The sequence below is a fragment of the Callorhinchus milii genome, unplaced genomic scaffold (assembly GCF_018977255.1).
Source record: "Callorhinchus milii isolate IMCB2004 unplaced genomic scaffold, IMCB_Cmil_1.0 Scaffold5, whole genome shotgun sequence".
NCBI classification, from domain to species: domain Eukaryota; kingdom Metazoa; phylum Chordata; class Chondrichthyes; order Chimaeriformes; family Callorhinchidae; genus Callorhinchus; species Callorhinchus milii.
This window is the reverse complement of record NW_024704746.1, coordinates 55524885-55546214: the sequence shown is the minus strand read 5'-3', so window position 1 is coordinate 55546214 and position 21330 is coordinate 55524885. Positions and strand designations below refer to the sequence as shown.

General features: G+C 42.5%; 1 protein-coding gene across 4 annotated transcripts; it reads left to right on the top strand.

Moving 5' to 3' along the window:
- Positions 1–72: 72 nt before the first annotated feature.
- LOC103172750 (mucin-2-like) lies at positions 73–9108 on the top strand. Of its 4 annotated transcripts, XM_042334826.1 has the most exons (27): positions 73–128; positions 231–293; positions 654–713; positions 813–875; positions 1259–1318; positions 1421–1483; positions 1844–1903; positions 2003–2065; positions 2455–2514; positions 2618–2680; positions 3071–3130; positions 3233–3295; positions 3656–3715; positions 3815–3877; positions 4268–4327; positions 4430–4492; positions 4873–4932; positions 5032–5094; positions 5485–5544; positions 5647–5709; positions 6070–6129; positions 6229–6291; positions 6682–6741; positions 6844–6906; positions 7309–7368; positions 8286–8391; positions 8693–9108. In XM_042334826.1, exons 1-27 carry the CDS (start codon positions 92–94, stop codon positions 8838–8840), a joined length of 1767 nt encoding a protein of 588 aa, XP_042190760.1. In that variant the 5' UTR covers positions 73–91; the 3' UTR covers positions 8841–9108. The 4 variants fall into 4 exon arrangements, with proteins under 4 accessions (XP_042190760.1, XP_042190761.1, XP_042190762.1 ...); XM_042334827.1 differs by lacking the exons at positions 2618–2680; positions 3071–3130; XM_042334828.1 differs by lacking the exons at positions 654–713; positions 813–875; positions 1259–1318; positions 1421–1483.
- Positions 9109–21330: the final 12222 nt, after the last annotated feature.

Here is a 21330-nt window from a genome sequence, read left to right as displayed (position 1 = left end):
TAATATTTCCCAACTTACACTTACTACCTAGTAAATAATATCTATCCTTTTCCTGCTTTCTTTTAAAGGTGTAGCTCCAACAGTGGAGACCATGTTGACAACTGTGCCGACTGCCAGCCTTGCAACTGGTATGTCATGTATATCTTTTTCTTTCATTCCTGTCTACTCAGAAACAAAGATACCGTCATCATTTTATTTACCCTAATTGCCTGAATTGTTTTCTTTTTCAGGAGTAATAAGTACAACAATAGTGACAGGAACTGGGACTCCACCAACGTCCGGTACCCAAACTGGTAAATGGAAGTTTTTGATGCATGGCATGACTTTGGATATCAATGTCTTCCTTTGGCACTTCAATCTACCTGTGCAATAAAAGGCTCATACCAATACTCTTGAACAATTTGTCAATAACGTTCGCAACAAAATAACTGAGCTCACAACAAATATCAGGAATAATGCTACATCACCGGCTAGAATTAGACCAAGAATGATGGTAGATTAGAGGATTGAAGACAAATAGGGAACTGAGCAATAATGCACGGAAATTAATCACATTCATTTCAATTTTCCAACTTTTCATTGTTGGATGAATTTTGGATAAATCCTTGCTGCGTAGTTGATAATATATTTCCTTTTCCTGCTTTCATTTAAAGGTGTGACTCGAACAGTCGAGACCAAGTTGACAACCGGGTCTATTGCCAGCTCTGCAAGCAGTACGTGATTTTTTTTCAATTCCATTCCTACCTATATGAAAAAAATATTTCCACATAATTACCGATGACCTTAATTGCCTGAATGCTTTTCTTTTTCAGGAGGAATAAGTACAACAACAGTGACAGGAACTGGGATGACACCAAGAACAGGCACCCAAACTAGTAAGTCACAGCTCGTTAGACATCCACAACATGGCATGACGTGGATATCAAAGTTTTCTTTTTCCATTTCCAACTAACTGTCTATTCGAGCATCTGACAAGAACCCCTTGATTATATTGTCAATCGTTCAGAACAAAAGGTTCTGACAACATCGATGAACGTAGCTTTATCAGAAACTCAAAGAATATGAGGTTAATGGACTCAATAATATTGTAAACTCAGAAATTGGCCACAGAATTCAATGCATTCCATTAAGGTTTACGTGTAACCTGGTCACGTGTACATCATCAGTCGTCAGGCTCCATTCCCAAACTAGTTAATATTTCCCATTTACACTTACTACCTGTAAATAATATCTATCCTTTTCCTGCTTTCTTTTAAAGGTGTAGCTCCAACAGTGGAGACCATGTTGACAACTGTGCCGACTGCCAGCCTTGCAACTGGTATGTCATGTATATCTTTTTCTTTCATTCCTGTCTACTCAGAAACAAAGATACCGTCATCATTTTATTTACCCTAATTGCCTGAATTGTTTTCTTTTTCAGGAGTAATAAGTACAACAATAGTGACAGGAACTGGGACTCCACCAACGTCCGGTACCCAAACTGGTAAATGGAAGTTTTTGATGCATGGCATGACTTTGGATATCAATGTCTTCCTTTGGCACTTCAATCTACCTGTGCAATAAAAGGCTCATACCAATACTCTTGAACAATTTGTCAATAACGTTCGCAACAAAATAACTGATCTCACAACAAATATCAGGAATAATGCTACATCACCGGCTAGAATTAGACCAAGAATAATGTTAGATTAGAGGATTGAAGACAAATAGGGAACTGAGCAATAATGCACGGAAATTAATCACATTCATTTCAATTTTCCAACTTTTCATTGTTGGATGAATTTTGGATAAATCCTTGCTGCCTAGTTGATAATATATTTCCTTTTCCTGCTTTCATTTAAAGGTGTGACTCGAACAGTCGTGACCAAGTTGACAACTGGGTCTATTGCCAGCTCTGAAAGCAGTACGTGATTTATTCTCTATTCCATTCCTACCTGTATGAAAAAAATATTTCCACATAATTACCGATGACCTTAATTGCCTGAATGCTTTTCTTTTTCAGGAGGAATAAGTACAACAACAGTGACAGGAACTGGGATGACACCAAGAACAGGCACCCAAACTAGTAAGTCACAGCTCGTTAGACATCCACAACATGGCATGACATTGGATATCAAAGTTTTCTTTTTCCATTTCCAACTAACTGTCTATTCGACGCATCTGACACGAACCCCTTGATTATATTGTCAATCGTTCAGAACAAAAGGTTCTGACACACGTCATGAATGTAGCTGGATCACAAACTCGAAGAACATGAGGTCAATGGACTCAATAATATTGTAAACTCAGAAATTTGCCACAGAATTCAATGCATTCAATTAAGGTTTAAAACGTGTAACCTGGTCACGTGTACATCATCAGTCGTCAGGCTCCATTCCAAACTAGTTAATATTTCCCAACTTACACTTACTACCTAGTAAATAATATCTATCCTTTTCCTGCTTTCTTTTAAAGGTGTAGCTCCAACAGTGGAGACCATGTTGACAACTGTGCCGACTGCCAGCCTTGCAACTGGTATGTCATGTATATCTTTTTCTTTCATTCCTGTCTACTCAGAAACAAAGATACCGTCATCATTTTATTTACCCTAAATTGCCTGAATTGTTTTCTTTTTCAGGAGTAATAAGTACAACAATAGTGACAGGAACTGGGATGACACCAAGAACAGGCACCCAAACTAGTAAGTCACAGCTCGTTAGACATCCACAACATGGCATGACGTGGGATATCAAAGTTTTCTTTTTCCATTTCCAACTAACTGTCTATTCGACGCATCTGACATGAACCCCTTGATTATATTGTCAATCGTTCAGCACAAAAGTTTCTGGCACACATGATGAATGTAGCTGGATCACAAACTCGAAGAACATGAGGTCAATGGACTCAATAATATTGTAAACTCAGAAATTTGCCACAGAATTCAATGCATTCCATTAAGGTTTTGCACATGTAACCTGGTCACGTGTACATCATCAGTCGTCAGGCTCCATTCCCAAACTAGTTAATATTTCCCAATTTACACTTACTACCTGTTAAATAATATCTATCCTTTTCCTGCTTTCTTTTAAAGGTGTAGCTCCAACAGTGGAGACCATGTTGACAACTGTGCCGACTGCCAGCCTTGCAACTGGTATGTCATGTATATCTTTTTCTTTCATTCCTGTCTACTCAGAAACAAAGATACCGTCATCATTTTATTTACCCTAATTGCCTGAATTGTTTTCTTTTTCAGGAGTAATAAGTACAACAATAGTGACAGGAACTGGGACTCCACCAACGTCCGGTACCCAAACTGGTAAATGGAAGTTTTTGATGCATGGCATGACTTTGGATATCAATGTATTCCTTTGGCACTTCAATCTACCTGTGCAATAAAAGGCTCATACCAATACTCTTGAGCAATTTGTCAATAACGTTCGCAACAAAATAACTGAGCTCACAACAAATATCAGGAATAATGCTACATCACCGGCTAGAATTAGACCAAGAATGATGGTAGATTAGAGGATTGCAGACAAATAGGGAACTGAGCAATAATGCACGGAAATTAATCACATTCATTTCAATTTTCCAACTTTTCATTGTTGGATGAATTTTGGATAAATCCTTGCTGCGTAGTTGATAATATATTTCCTTTTCCTGCTTTCATTTAAAGGTGTGACTCGAACAGTCGTGACCAAGTTGACAACTGGGTCTATTGCCAGCTCTGAAAGCAGTACGTGATTTATTCTCTATTCCATTCCTACCTGTATGAAAAAAATATTTCCACATAATTACCGATGACCTTAATTGCCTGAATGCTTTTCTTTTTCAGGAGGAATAAGTACAACAACAGTGACAGGAACTGGGATGACACCAAGAACAGGCACCCAAACTAGTAAGTCACAGCTCGTTAGACATCCACAACATGGCATGATGTTGGATATCAAAGTTTTCTTTTTCCATTTCCAACTATCTGTCTATTCGAAGAGTCTGACATGACCCCCTTGATTATATTGTCAATCGTTCAGAACAAAAGGTTCTGACACACATGATGAATGTAGCTCTATCACAAACTCAAAGAACATGAGGTCAATGGACTGAATAATATTGTAAACTCAGAAATTTTCCACAGAATTCAATGCATTCAATTAAGGTTTTGCACGTGTAACCTGGTCACGTGTACATCATCAGTTGTGAGGCTCCATTCCAAAACTAGTTAATATTTCCCAATTTACACTTACTACCTGGTAAATAATATCTATCCTTTTCCTGCTTTCTTTTAAAGGTGTAGCTCCAACAGTGGAGACCATGTTGACAACTATGCCGACTGCCAGCCTTGCAACTGGTATGTCATGTATATCTTTTTCTTTCATTCCTGTCTACTCAGAAACAAAGATACCGTCATCATTTTATTTACCCTAATTGCCTGAATTGTTTTCTTTTTCAGGAGTAATAAGTACAACAATAGTGACAGGAACTGGGACTCCACCAACGTCCGGTACCCAAACTGGTAAATGGAAGTTTTTGATGCATGGCATGACTTTGGATATCAATGTATTCCTTTGGCACTTCAATCTACCTGTGCAATAAAAGGCTCATACCAATACTCTTGAACAATTTGTCAATAACGTTCGCAACAAAATAACTGAGCTCACAACAAATATCAGGAATAATGCTGATTATTCAGCATTAATGTACCATCACCGGCTAGAATTAGACCAAGAATAATGGTAGATTAGAGGATTGAAGACAAATAGGGAACTGAGCAATAATGCACGGAAATTAATCACATTCATTTCAATTTTCCAACTTTTCATTGTTGGATGAATTTTGGATAAATCCTTGCTGCCTAGTTGATAATATATTTCCTTTTCCTGCTTTCATTTAAAGGTGTGACTCGAACAGTCGTGACCAAGTTGACAACTGGGTCTATTGCCAGCTCTGAAAGCAGTACGTGATTTATTCTCTATTCCATTCCTACCTGTATGAAAAAAATATTTCCACATAATTACCGATGACCTTAATTGCCTGAATGCTTTTCTTTTTCAGGAGGAATAAGTACAACAACAGTGACAGGAACTGGGATGACACCAAGAACAGGCACCCAAACTAGTAAGTCACAGCTCGTTAGACATCCACAACATGGCATGACGTGGGATATCAAAGTTTTCTTTTTCCATTTCCAACTAACTGTCTATTCGACGCATCTGACACGAACCCCTTGATTATATTGTCAATCGTTCAGAACAAAAGGTTCTGACATACGTCATGAATGTAGCTGGATCACAAACTCGAAGAACATGAGGTCAATGGACTCAATAATATTGTAAACTCAGAAATTTGCCACAGAATTCAATGCATTCAATTAAGGTTTAAAACGTGTAACCTGGTCACGTGTACATCATCAGTCGTCAGGCTCCATTCCCAAACTAGTTAATATTTCCCAACTTACACTTACTACCTAGTAAATAATATCTATCCTTTTCCTGCTTTCTTTTAAAGGTGTAGCTCCAACAGTGGAGACCATGTTGACAACTGTGCCGACTGCCAGCCTTGCAACTGGTATGTCATGTATATCTTTTTCTTTCATTCCTGTCTACTCAGAAACAAAGATACCGTCATCATTTTATTTACCCTAATTGCCTGAATTGTTTTCTTTTTCAGGAGTAATAAGTACAACAATAGTGACAGGAACTGGGACTCCACCAACGTCCGGTACCCAAACTGGTAAATGGAAGTTTTTGATGCATGGCATGACTTTGGATATCAATGTCTTCCTTTGGCACTTCAATCTACCTGTGCAATAAAAGGCTCATACCAATACTCTTGAACAATTTGTCAATAACGTTCGCAACAAAATAACTGAGCTCACAACAAATATCAGGAATAATGCTACATCACCGGCTAGAATTAGACCAAGAATAATGGTAGATTAGAGGATTGAAGACAAATAGGGAACTGAGCAATAATGCACGGAAATTAATCACATTCATTTCAATTTTCCAACTTTTCATTGTTGGATGAATTTTGGATAAATCCTTGCTGCCTCGTTGATAATATATTTCCTTTTCCTGCTTTCATTTAAAGGTGTGACTCGAACAGTCGCGACCAAGTTGACAACAGGGTCTATTGCCAGCTCTGCAAGCAGTACGTGATTTGTTTTATTTTCCATTCCTAGCTGTATGAAAAAAATATTTCGACATAATTACCGATGACCTTAATTGCCTAAATGCTTTTCTTTTTCAGGAGGAATAAGTACAACAACAGTGACAGGAACTGGGATGACACCAAGAACAGGCACCCAAACTAGTAAGTCACAGCTCGTTAGACATCCACAACATGGCATGACGTGGGATATCAAAGTTTTCTTTTTCCATTTCCAACTAACTGTCTATTCGACGCATCTGACACGAACCCCTTGATTATATTGTCAATCGTTCAGAACAAAAGGTTCTGACATACGTCATGAATGTAGCTGGATCACAAACTCGAAGAACATGAGGTCAATGGACTCAATAATATTGTAAACTCAGAAATTTGCCACAGAATTCAATGCATTCAATTAAGGTTTAAAACGTGTAACCTGATCACGTGTACATCATCAGTCGTCAGGCTCCATTCCAAAACTAGTTAATATTTCACAACTTACACTTTCTACCTTGTAAATAATATCTATCCTTTTCCTGCTTTCTTTTAAAGGTGTAGCTCCAACAGCGGAGACCATGTTGACAACTGTGCCGACTGCCAGCCTTGCAACAGGTACGTCATGTATATCTTTTTCTTTCATTCCTATCTACTCAGAAACAAAGATACCATCATCATTTTGTTTACCCTAATTGCCTGAATTGTTTTCTTTTTCAGGAGTAATAAGTACAACAATAGTGACAGGAACTGGTACTCCACCAACGTCCGGTACCCAAACTAGTAAGCCACAGGTCGTTAGACATCCACAACATGGCATCATGTTGGATATCAAAGCTTTCTTTTTCCATTTCCAACTATCTGTCTATTCGAAGAGTCTATTCGAAGAGTCATATAATATTGACAGATTATATTGTCAATCGTTCAGCACAAAAGTTTCTGACACACATGATGAATGTAGCTCTATCACAATCTAAAAGAACATGAGGTCAATGGACTGAATAATATTGTAAACTCAGAAATTTTCCACAGAATTCAATGCATTCAATTAAGGGTTTGCACGTGTAACCTGGTCACGTGTACATCATCAGTTGTGAGGCTCCAATACAAAACTAGTTAATATTTCCCAATTTACACTTACTACCTGCTAAATAATATCCATCGTTTTCCTGCTGTCTTTTAAAGGTGTAGCTCCAACAGCGGAGACCATGTTGACAACTGTGCCGACTGCCAGCCTTGCAACTGGTAGGTCATGTTTACCTTTTTCTTTCATTCCCATCTAACACTAACAATAGTGACTGAAACTGGGTCTCCATTAATGACCATCACCCATTCTGGTTCGTGACAGATTACATCCACAGCATGGCATACTTTTTTATTGGTGGGGTATGTTTTTATTACCCGTTGCAATGATTGATGGTTAATCATTGTCATATGGTTCGTTTTGCAAAATACATTTACATTTTGCATTATATTTCAGAAGCTAAGATTGCTTGCACAATAAATATTTGTGTGTTGAATGAACAGTAAGATCAAATAAATTAAGTATCTCGGCATATTTAGCATTTATTGTTTACATTTCCTTGTTGTCTGAAAAACTGTCCTACAGAAAAGTTAACCGATTGGTAAATGTTTTCTTAACTAAATGACCACACTGTTACCTTTTGTTTATCCTGTGCCAGGATGGGGTGGGAATGGGAGCTGGAGGCCCTCCAATGCACCAGTGCTCCATCAAGGACCTGGACCAGTCGCAGGATAGGGTGGGAGGCCTCTTTGATGCAACATGTCATCTTTTAGGACAAGTTATCCGATCAATTTTACATTGGAAGTACGAAGAGTTTCTAAAATGCAATGATTTACCTGTTAAACAGAGTGACAAGTAAAGTGAAGTCCCTTATTGATGTTATGCAAGCAGTCGGAATATTGATGGCATGCTCATTTAAGAGATAAATGTTCAATGGTGCAAAACAAAGTGGGGGTCAGATCAACTCTCCCTCCCACGCTGACCTCTCCACCATCTGGGTCCCAGACACACCTTTTCTCTCCCTGATCTGCCTGTTTTATTGCAAGTTCTTCTCCCCCTCCCCCTCCCTCTTGTTCTGCATTATTGACATTAGCATTAACATTAGCATCATCATTCACATTCCTATTTTTCTCCATAGTCGACCAGTGCAATACCTTTGCCTACAACAAAACAGTCAAGGTAGAAAACTGTGAAGAAACAATTCAAGTGCAAAGATGTGAAGGACATTGTCGATCAGCAACTGAGTAAGGATATTTAAACTTTAAACAAGCAAAATAAAGAAACAGATGATTTGACAATTTATATTTATTTTGTACCTTTCACATGGGGAGGGCAACTCAAAGTAATTTGCACAGCTGTCTATGAGTTCTTGCAGGGTGGTTGAGTGGAGATGAGGAGAAACATGGTTGCAAGTAATGGTCCATCTCCATTTCTGTGTTCTCACATAAGAAAACTATTTTAAAGTATTTTTATGTTTTGGAAACTGTGATATTACTAAGGATAATTGTGGTAAGTTGCTACATTATGTGATATGTTTTATTTTAGATTCAACTTCGAAACAAGCAAAATGAGTATTACGTGCGAGTGCTGTCGGGAACTGAAGACTGAAGAAAAGTCAGTAGAATTGAAGTGTGAAAATGGAACTAGTATGAATTATAAATATATCAACATTGAGTCCTGTTCATGCAAATAGTTTGAAAGCATTGTGTAGAGGTCGTTACACAAATAGATCTGACCATGATTTCAAGCTAACTTAAACATTGCTTGAAATTTAATTTTGTAAACAAATTCACTAATGAATTCCTTTCAATCAATTGTTGCAGGAAAACAATGTTGTAGGCTGTCAATAACTGAACTGCTTTTTGATAAGGGGTGGCTGGAATATTTGCAGCACTTCTACTGCATCATGTACAAATCATTTCATAACCAGAAAAGAGAATCAATAAATGTATTTGAAAGTCTCACCTGTAGCCAATTATTGTGCTGCACATTTTATTTGGAAACAATACTTAGAATAATAATAATAATAATAATAATAATAATAATAATAATAATAATAATAATAATAATAATAATAAAAATAATAATAATAATAATAATAATCCTTGCATTTGATATAGCGCTTTTCACGTTTTCTAGACGTCCCAAAGCGCTTCACAGAATATACTGCAAAGTGAATTGACTGTATATTTGTGGGCGAACGCAGCAGCCAATTGCGCACAGCAATGTCCCACAAACAGTCATGGATTGAAAATGACCAATTTATTATTGTTTTTTGTTTTGGAGGGATTATTATTAGGCTCTGTGTGGAGTAAGAAAACTTGCCCAAGGTTTCGCCCTCTGCCTGGAATTGAACTCAGGTCTCTCGCTTGCAAAGCGAGTGCTTTAACCACTGAGCTACAGGATGTTACATTTATTGTACTGTTTTTGCATTGCTGGTAACAATGCAATACATTTAATTAAATTATAAAGTTGGTATAAAATGCAAATTTCCCCACCTTAACATGACCAAACAAAAATCAATTCGGATAAAAAAATGTTGTTTAGTGAGCAGCAACGAGTGGTTAGGCATTTGAAAGAAAGAAATGAAAGAGCATCAAATCTTTCTGAATAGAGTAATGGTATTTTTAACGTCCACCTGAACAGGCAGTCAGGATCACTGAACTATGTAGAAGGCACCAATGTATAATTTGAAATAATTCTAAGGGGGATTACATTAGTTAATTTCAATTTCACTTTTGAAAGCAAAATGTTTTCTTCTTTGATTAGTTGCAAAGCAATTAAAAATAAAAGACACTTTTTAGACTCTGCTATACTATAGTCAAGCCAGCCCAGACGAGTCCGCAGTATTTCAGAGCATTACTAATGACAGCACAGACAGCCTGACTCATTGGCAGGACCTGGAAGGGCTCACTGGAGGCACGGAGTCATCCCACTCAGCTCCTGTTAACCCTGCAAGCCAAAGCCCTAATGGGTAGGGTGGTCTTAGCTGGACAAGCACCAGCATCAATGGTAAGCTATGAGGTTTTAGCTGGTTAGACTCCAGCAGTTACTCCTGGGATCCCCAAGCCTTGGCTCTTGCCAACCTGCGTTGGCTCTGGAACCCTATCCCCCAGTACCTTCGCCGCCTCCTCCCTTTCCTCCTTCAAGGCCGGTCTCAAGACCTTTCTCTTTGACCGTGCCTTCAGCTCCCCTCTCGACTCTCTACCCCCTCCTCACTCCCTCCCTTCCCTCCCCTCACCCTGACCATTTCCCCCCTGCTCGGGTCCTGACCCAACTGTACAGCGCCTTGGGACGTCCTCCCGACGTGAAAGGCGCTCTATAAATGGAATCCTGTTGTTGTTGTTGTTGTTGTTGAATACTTTCTGGAATTAGGTAAGCAGGATATGTCCCTCCAGGGACAGAGTGCGATTCCATTCCAACAATCTATCTCTGGAATTTCCATGTATAGGTGGGAGGCATAGAATTCTCAGTTTGGTTTGGATACTCTTAAGCAGAGTTTACGCATGTGTTAGACACCTGGCTGACCAAAAAAAACTAAAACAGCAGTTCAGAGACAGGGTGTCAATATTTCAACAATTTCTTTTCATGGCATTTGAAACAGACTATTGCACATAATATAGTAAATTTGGTGAAAATCTAAATGTGAGTTACTCGGTTGAGAAATTTTGCAGAAAATTGTGTGGAGTTTATAATAATAATAATCCTTGCATTTGATATAGCGCTTTTCACGTCTTCCAGATGTCTCAAAGCGCTTCACAGAATAGACTGTAAAGTGAATTGACTGTATATCTGTGGATGAAACGCGGCAGCCAATTGCACACAGCAGTGTCCCACCAACAGTCGTGGTTTGAAGTGACCAATTTTACTATTGTTTTATTTTCTTGGCGTATGAAGTAAGGAAACTAGCCCAAGGTTACACCCTGTCGGGAATCGAACCCAGGTCGAACACACAGAGACAGAGACTCACACAGACATTAACACAGAGAGACGGACACTCACAGACACTCACAGAGAGAGAGAGACTCACAGAGAGAAAGACACTCACACAGAGAGACAGAGACTCACACACAGACACTCACACAGAGATTCACACAGAGAGACAGACACTCACACAGACACTCAGAGAGAGAGACAGAAATTCACAGAGACACTCACAGAGAGAGACACACACAGACATTCACAGAGAGAGACACAGTCATTCTCACAGATATTCAGAGAGAGTGACAAACACACATTCACAAAGACACTCACAGAGAGAGACAGACAGATACTCACACAGACACTCACAGAGAGAGACACACAGTCACTCCCACAGACACTCAGAGAGATGCACAGACACTCACAGAGAGAGAGAGAGAGACATTCACACAGACACTCACAGAGAGAGAAACACACAGACACTCACAGAGACAGACAAAGACACACAGAGAGAGAGACAAACACTCAGAGAGAGCCAGAGACTTGCGGAGAGAGACAGAGACTCACAGAAGATACAGACACAAAAAGAGACACACAGACTCACACACAGACACTCACAGAGAGAGAGAGACAGACAGAGAGACATTCACAGAGAAAGATATTCAGTCACTCTCACAGACACTCAAGGAGAGTGACAAACACACATTCACAAAGACACTCCCAGAGAGAGACAGACAGACACTCATACAAACACTCACAGAGTGAGACAGACAGACACTCACACAGACAATCACAGAGAGAGACAGACAGACACTCATACAGACACTCACAGAGTGAGAGATAAACAGACACTCACGCGGACACTCACAGAGAGAGACACACAGACACTCACAGAGAGAGACACAGACACTCTCATAGAGAGAGGCACACAGTCACTCCCACAGACACTCATAAAGATACACAGACACTCACACAGACACTCACAGAGAGAGAAACAGATAGACACTCACACAGACACTCCCAGAGAGAGACAGACAGACAGACATTCATACAGACACTCACCTCGAGAGACTAACAGAGAGACGGACACTCACACAGACATTCACACAGACACTCACCTCACAGAGAGAGAGAGACACAGACACTCACAGAGACACACACAGAGAGACAGACACTCAAAGAGAGAGACAGAGATTCACAGAAAGAGACAGACACGCACACAGAGAGAGACACAGAGACACTCTCAGAAAGAGTCACACAGTCACTCACACAGACACTCACAGAGACAGACAGAGACTCACAGAGACAGAGATTCACACAGAGAGACAGACACTCACACAGACATTCACCCAGAGAGACGGACACTGACACAGACACTCACACAGAAACAGAGAGAGAGACAGACAGACATTCACACAGAGAGACGGGCACTCACACAGACACTCACACAGACAGAAGGACACCCACACATTCATTCACACAGACACTCACAGAGATAGACAGACACTCAAAGAGAGAGACAAAGACTCACAGAAAGAGATAAACACTCACACAGAGAGACAGACACTCACACAGAGACTCACACAGAGAAACAGACACTCACACAGAGAGATGGACACTCACACAGAGAATCACACAGAGAGACGGACACTCACACAGACAGTCACACAGACACTCACAGAGAGAGACAGACAGACACTCACAGAGACAGACAGAGACTCACAGAGAGAGACAGACACTCACACAGAGACTCACACAGAGAGACAGACACTCACACTGACACTCACACAGAGAGACGGACACTCACAGAGAGAGACACACACAGACACTCACAGAGAGAGACACACACAGACACTCACAGAGAGTGACACACACAGACACGCACAGAGAGAGACACACAGTCAATCTCACAGAAACTCAGAGAGATACACAGATACTCACACAAAGAGAGAGACAAAGACTCATAGAAAGAGACAGACACTCACACAGAGAGACAGACACTCACACAGAGAGATAGACACTCAAATAGACACTCAAATAGAGAGACACACACAGGCACTCACAGAGACAGACATAGACACACAGAGAGAGACAAACACTCAAAGAGAGAGACAGAGACTCACAAAGAGACACAGACACTCACACAGAGAGGACACTCGCACAGAGAGACAGACAATCACACAGAGAGACAGACACTCACACAGAGAGACAGACACCCACACAGTCTCACACAGACACTCACAGAGAGAGAGACACACACAGACACTCACAGAAACAGACAGAGCCACACACAGAGAGACAAACACTCAAAGAGAGAGACAAGAGACTCACAGATAGAGACAGACACTCACAGAAAGAGACAGACTCACAGAGAGAGAGAGACACTCATACAGAGTGACAGACACTCACACAGAGAGACAGAGACTCACAGAGAGAGACAGACACTCACACAGAGACTCACACAGAGAGACAGACACTCACACAGACACTCACAGAGAGACGGACACTCGCATAGACACTCTCACAGACACTCACAGAATGAGACACACACAGACACTCTCACAGAGCGAGACACACAGTCAATCTCATAGAAACTCAGAGAGATACACAGGTAAACATTCACACAGACACTCACTGAGAGAGACAAATAGACAATCACACAGACACTCACACAGATAGACGGATACTCACACAGACACTCACACAGAGAGACGGACACTCACAGAGAGAGACACACAGACACTCACAGAAAGAGACACACAGTCAATCTCACAGAAACTCAGAGAGATACACAGACACTCACAGAGAGAGATATACAGACACTCACACAAAGAGAGAGACAGAGACTCACAGAAAGAGACAGACACTCACACAGAGAGACAGACACTCACACAGAGACTCACACAGAGAGATAGACACTCACACAGACACTCACAGAGAGAGACACACACAGACACTCACAGAGAGTGACACACACAGACACGCACAGAGAGTGACACACACAGACACGCACAGAGAGAGACACACAGTCAATCTCACAGAAACTCAGAGAGATACACAGATACTCACACAAAGAGAGAGACAAAGACTCATAGAAAGAGACAGACACTCACACGGAGAGACAGACACCCACACAGTCTCACACAGACACTCACAGAGAGAGAGACACACACAGACACTCACAGAAACAGACAGAGCCACACACAGAGAGACAAACACTCAAAGAGAGAGACAAGAGACTCACAGATAGAGACAGACACTCACAGAAAGAGACAGACTCACAGAGAGAGAGAGACACTCATACAGAGTGACAGACACTCACACAGAGAGACAGAGACTCACAGAGAGAGACAGACACTCACACAGAGACTCACACAGAGAGACAGACACTCACACAGACACTCACAGAGAGACGGACACTCGCATAGACACTCTCACAGACACTCACAGAATGAGACACACACAGACACTCTCACAGAGCGAGACACACAGTCAATCTCATAGAAACTCAGAGAGATACACAGGTAAACATTCACACAGACACTCACTGAGAGAGACAAATAGACAATCACACAGACACTCACACAGATAGACGGATACTCACACAGACACTCACACAGAGAGACGGACACTCACAGAGAGAGACACACAGACACTCACAGAAAGAGACACACAGTCAATCTCACAGAAACTCAGAGAGATACACAGACACTCACAGAGAGAGATATACAGACACTCACACAAAGAGAGAGACAGAGACTCACAGAAAGAGACAGACACTCACACAGAGAGACAGACACTCACACAGAGACTCACACAGAGAGATAGACACTCACACAGACACTCACACAGAGAGACAGAAACTCACAAAGACACTCACGTAGACACTCAAATAGAAAGACACACACAGGCATTCACAGAGACAGACATAGACACACAGAGAGAGACAAACACTCAAAGAGAGAGACAGAGACTCACAAAGAGACACAGACACTCACACAGAGAGGACACTCGCACAGAGAGACAGACAATCACACAGAGAGACAGACACTCACACAGAGAGACAGACACCCACACAGTCTCACACAGACACTCACAGAGAGAGAGACACACACAGACACTCACAGAAACAGACAGAGCCACACACAGAGAGACAAACACTCAAAGAGAGAGACAAGAGACTCACAGATAGAAACAGACACTCACAGAAAGAGACAGACTCACAGAGAGAGAGAGACACTCATACAGAGTGACAGACACTCACACAGAGAGACAGAGACTCACAGAGAGAGACAGACACTCACACAGAGACTCACACAGAGAGACAGACACTCACACAGACACTCACAGAGAGACGGACACTCGCATAGACACTCTCACAGACACTCACAGAATGAGACACACACAGACACTCTCACAGAGCGAGACACACAGTCAATCTCATAGAAACTCAGAGAGATACACAGGTAAACATTCACACAGACACTCACTGAGAGAGACAAATAGACAATCACACAGACACTCACACAGAGAGACGGACACTCACAGAGAGAGACACACAGACACTCACACAGAGAGACGGACACTCACAGAGAGAGACACACAGACACTCACAGAAAGAGACACACAGTCAATCTCACAGAAACTCAGAGAGATACACAGACACTCACAGAGAGAGATATACAGACACTCACACAAAGAGAGAGACAGAGACTCACAGAAAGAGACAGACACTCACACAGAGAGACAGACACTCACACAGAGACTCACACAGAGAGATAGACACTCACACAGACACTCACACAGAGAGACAGAAACTCACAAGACACTCACGTAGACACCCAAATAGAAAGACACACACAGGCATTCACAGACAGACAAGACACACAGAGAGAGACAAACACTCAAAGAGAGAGACAGAGACTCACAAGAGACACAGACACTCACACAGAGAGGACACTCGCACAGAGAGACAAAGACTCACACAGAGAGACAGACACTCACACAGAGAGACAGACACCCACACAGTCTCACACAGACACTCACAGAGAGAGAGACACACACAGACACTCACAGAAACAGACAGAGCCACACACAGAGAGACAAACACTCAAAGAGAGAGACAAGAGACTCACAGATAGAGACAGACACTCACAGAAAGAGACAGACTCACAGAGAGAGAGAGACACTCATACAGAGTGACAGACACTCACACAGAGAGACAGAGACTCACAGAGAGAGACAGACACTCACACAGAGACTCACACAGAGAGACAGACACTCACACAGACACTCACAGAGAGACGGACACTCGCATAGACACTCTCACAGACACTCACAGAATGAGACACACACAGACACTCTCACAGAGCGAGACACACAGTCAATCTCATAGAAACTCAGAGAGATACACAGGTAAACATTCACACAGACACTCACTGAGAGAGACAAATAGACAATCACACAGACACTCACACAGATAGACGGATACTCACACAGACACTCACACAGAGAGACGGACACTCACAGAGAGAGACACACAGACACTCACAGAAAGAGACACACAGTCAATCTCACAGAAACTCAGAGAGATACACAGACACTCACAGAGAGAGATATACAGACACTCACACAAAGAGAGAGACAGAGACTCACAGAAAGAGACAGACACTCACACAGAGAGACAGACACTCACACAGAGACTCACACAGAGAGATAGACACTCACACAGACACTCACACAGAGAGACAGAAACTCACAAAGACACTCACGTAGACACTCAAATAGAAAGACACACACAGGCATTCACAGAGACAGACATAGACACACAGAGAGAGACAAACACTCAAAGAGAGAGACAGAGACTCACAAAGAGACACAGACACTCACACAGAGAGGACACTCGCACAGAGAGACAGACAATCACACAGAGAGACAGACACTCACACAGAGAGACAGACACCCACACAGTCTCACACAGACACTCACAGAGAGAGAGACACACACAGACACTCACAGAAACAGACAGAGCCACACACAGAGAGACAAACACTCAAAGAGAGAGACAAGAGACTCACAGATAGAGACAGACACTCACAGAAAGAGACAGACTCACAGAGAGAGAGAGACACTCATACAGAGTGACAGACACTCACACAGAGAGACAGAGACTCACAGAGAGAGACAGACACTCACACAGAGACTCACACAGAGAGACAGACACTCACACAGACACTCACAGAGAGACGGACACTCGCATAGACACTCTCACAGACACTCACAGAATGAGACACACACAGACACTCTCACAGAGCGAGACACACAGTCAATCTCATAGAAACTCAGAGAGATACACAGGTAAACATTCACACAGACACTCACTGAGAGAGACAAATAGACAATCACACAGACACTCACACAGATAGACGGATACTCACACAGACACTCACACAGAGAGACGGACACTCACAGAGAGAGACACACAGACACTCACAGAAAGAGACACACAGTCAATCTCACAGAAACTCAGAGAGATACACAGACACTCACAGAGAGAGATATACAGACACTCACACAAAGAGAGAGACAGAGACTCACAGAAAGAGACAGACACTCACACAGAGAGACAGACACTCACACAGAGACTCACACAGAGAGATAGACACTCACACAGACACTCACACAGAGAGACAGAAACTCACAAAGACACTCACGTAGACACTCAAATAGAAAGACACACACAGGCATTCACAGAGACAGACATAGACACACAGAGAGAGACAAACACTCAAAGAGAGAGACAGAGACTCACAAAGAGACACAGACACTCACACAGAGAGGACACTCGCACAGAGAGACAGACAATCACACAGAGAGACAGACACTCACACAGAGAGACAGACACCCACACAGTCTCACACAGACACTCACAGAGAGAGAGACACACACAGACACTCACAGAAACAGACAGAGCCACACACAGAGAGACAAACACTCAAAGAGAGAGACAAGAGACTCACAGATAGAGACAGACACTCACAGAAAGAGACAGACTCACAGAGAGAGAGAGACACTCATACAGAGTGACAGACACTCACACAGAGAGACAGAGACTCACAGAGAGAGACAGACACTCACACAGAGACTCACACAGAGAGACAGACACTCACACAGACACTCACAGAGAGACGGACACTCGCATAGACACTCTCACAGACACTCACAGAATGAGACACACACAGACACTCTCACAGAGCGAGACACACAGTCAATCTCATAGAAACTCAGAGAGATACACAGGTAAACATTCACACAGACACTCACTGAGAGAGACAAATAGACAATCACACAGACACTCACACAGATAGACGGATACTCACACAGACACTCACACAGAGAGACGGACACTCACAGAGAGAGACACACAGACACTAACAAAGACACAGAAAGAGACACACAGTCAATCTCACAGAAACTCAGAGAGATACACAGACACTCACAGAGAGAGATATACAGACACTCACACAAAGAGAGAGACAGAGACTCACAGAAAGAGACAGACACTCACACAGAGAGACAGACACTCACACAGAGACTCACACAGAGAGATAGACACTCACACAGACACTCACAGAGAGAGACACACACAGACACTCACAGAGAGTGACACACACAGACACGCACAGAGAGTGACACACACAGACACGCACAGAGAGAGACACACAGTCAATCTCACAGAAACTCAGAGAGATACACAGATACTCACACAAAGAGAGAGACAAAGACTCATAGAAAGAGACAGACACTCACACGGAGAGACAGACACCCACACAGTCTCACACAGACACTCACAGAGAGAGAGACACACACAGACACTCACAGAAACAGACAGAGCCACACACAGAGAGACAAACACTCAAAGAGAGAGACAAGAGACTCACAGATAGAGACAGACACTCACAGAAAGAGACAGACTCACAGAGAGAGAGAGACACTCATACAGAGTGACAGACACTCACACAGAGAGACAGAGACTCACAGAGAGAGACAGACACTCACACAGAGACTCACACAGAGAGACAGACACTCACACAGACACTCACAGAGAGACGGACACTCGCATAGACACTCTCACAGACACTCACAGAATGAGACACACACAGACACTCTCACAGAGCGAGACACACAGTCAATCTCATAGAAACTCAGAGAGATACACAGGTAAACATTCACACAGACACTCACTGAGAGAGACAAATAGACAATCACACAGACACTCACACAGATAGACGGATACTCACACAGACACTCACACAGAGAGACGGACACTCACAGAGAGAGACACACAGACACTCACAGAAAGAGACACACAGTCAATCTCACAGAAACTCAGAGAGATACACAGACACTCACAGAGAGAGATATACAGACACTCACACAAAGAGAGAGACAGAGACTCACAGAAAGAGACAGACACTCACACAGAGAGACAGACACTCACACAGAGACTCACACAGAGAGATAGACACTCACACAGACACTCACACAGAGAGACAGAAACTCACAAAGACACTCACGTAGACACTCAAATAGAAAGACACACACAGGCATTCACAGAGACAGACATAGACACACAGAGAGAGACAAACACTCAAAGAGAGAGACAGAGACTCACAAAGAGACACAGACACTCACACAGAGAGGACACTCGCACAGAGAGACAGACAATCACACAGAGACAGACACTCACACAGAGAGACAGACACCCACACAGTCTCACACAGACACTCACAGAGAGAGAGACACACACAGACACTCACAGAAACAGACAGAGCCACACACAGAGAGACAAACACTCAAAAGAGAGACAAGAGACTCACAGATAGAAACAGACACTCACAGAAAGAGACAGACTCACAGAGAGAGAGAGACACTCATACAGAGTGACAGACACTCACACAGAGAGACAGAGACTCACAGAGAGAGACAGACACTCACACAGAGACTCACACAGAGAGACAGACACTCACACAGACACTCACAGAGAGACGGACACTCGCATAGACACTCTCACAGACACTCACAGAATGAGACACACACAGACACTCTCACAGAGCGAGACACACAGTCAATCTCATAGAAACTCAGAGAGATACACAGGTAAACATTCACACAGACACTCACTGAGAGAGACAAATAGACAATCACACAGACACTCACACAGATAGACGGATACTCACACAGACACTCACACAGAGAGACGGACACTCACAGAGAGAGACACACAGACACTCACAGAAAGAGACACACAGTCAATCTCACAGAAACTCAGAGAGATACACAGACACTCACAGAGAGAGATATACAGACACTCACACAAAGAGAGAGACAGAGACTCACAGAAAGAGACAGACACTCACACAGAGAGACATACACTCACACAGAGACTCACACAGAGAGATAGACACTCACACAGACACTCACACAGAGAGACAGAAACTCACAAAGACACTCACGTAGACACTCAAATAGAAAGACACACACAGGCATTCACAGAGACAGACATAGACACACAGAGAGAGACAAACACTCAAAGAGAGAGACAGAGACTCACAAAGAGACACAGACACTCACACAGAGAGGACACTCGCACAGAGAGACAGACAATCACACAGAGAGACAGACACTCACACAGAGAGACAGACACCCACACAGTCTCACACAGACACTCACAGAGAGAGAGACACACACAGACACTCACAGAAACAGACAGAGCCACACACAGAGAGACAAACACTCAAAGAGAGAGACAAGAGACTCACAGATAGAGACAGACACTCACAGAAAGAGACAGACTCACAGAGAGAGAGAGACACTCATACAGAGTGACAGACACTCACACAGAGAGACAGAGACTCACAGAGAGAGACAGACACTCACACAGAGACTCACACAGAGAGACAGACACTCACACAGACACTCACAGAGAGACAGACACTCGCATAGACACTCTCACAGACACTCACAGAATGAGACACACACAGACACTCTCACAGAGCGAGACACACAGTCAATCTCATAGAAACTCAGAGAGATACACAGGTAAACATTCACACAGACACTCACTGAGAGAGACAAATAGACAATCACACAGACACTCACACAGATAGACGGATACTCACACAGACACTCACACAGAGAGACGGACACTCACAGAGAGAGACACACAGACACTCACAGAAAGAGACACACAGTCAATCTCA

Coding starts and splice junctions, on each gene's coding strand:
- LOC103172750 (XM_042334826.1), top strand. CDS start 92: ATGTTGACAACTGTGCCGACTGCCAGCCTTGCAACTG. Junction 3,716..3,814: donor TATTGCCAGCTCTGAAAGCA/GTACGTGATTTA, acceptor TTTCTTTTTCAG/GAGGAATAAGTACAACAACA. Junction 8,392..8,692: donor CATTGTCGATCAGCAACTGA/GTAAGGATATTT, acceptor GTTTTATTTTAG/ATTCAACTTCGAAACAAGCA.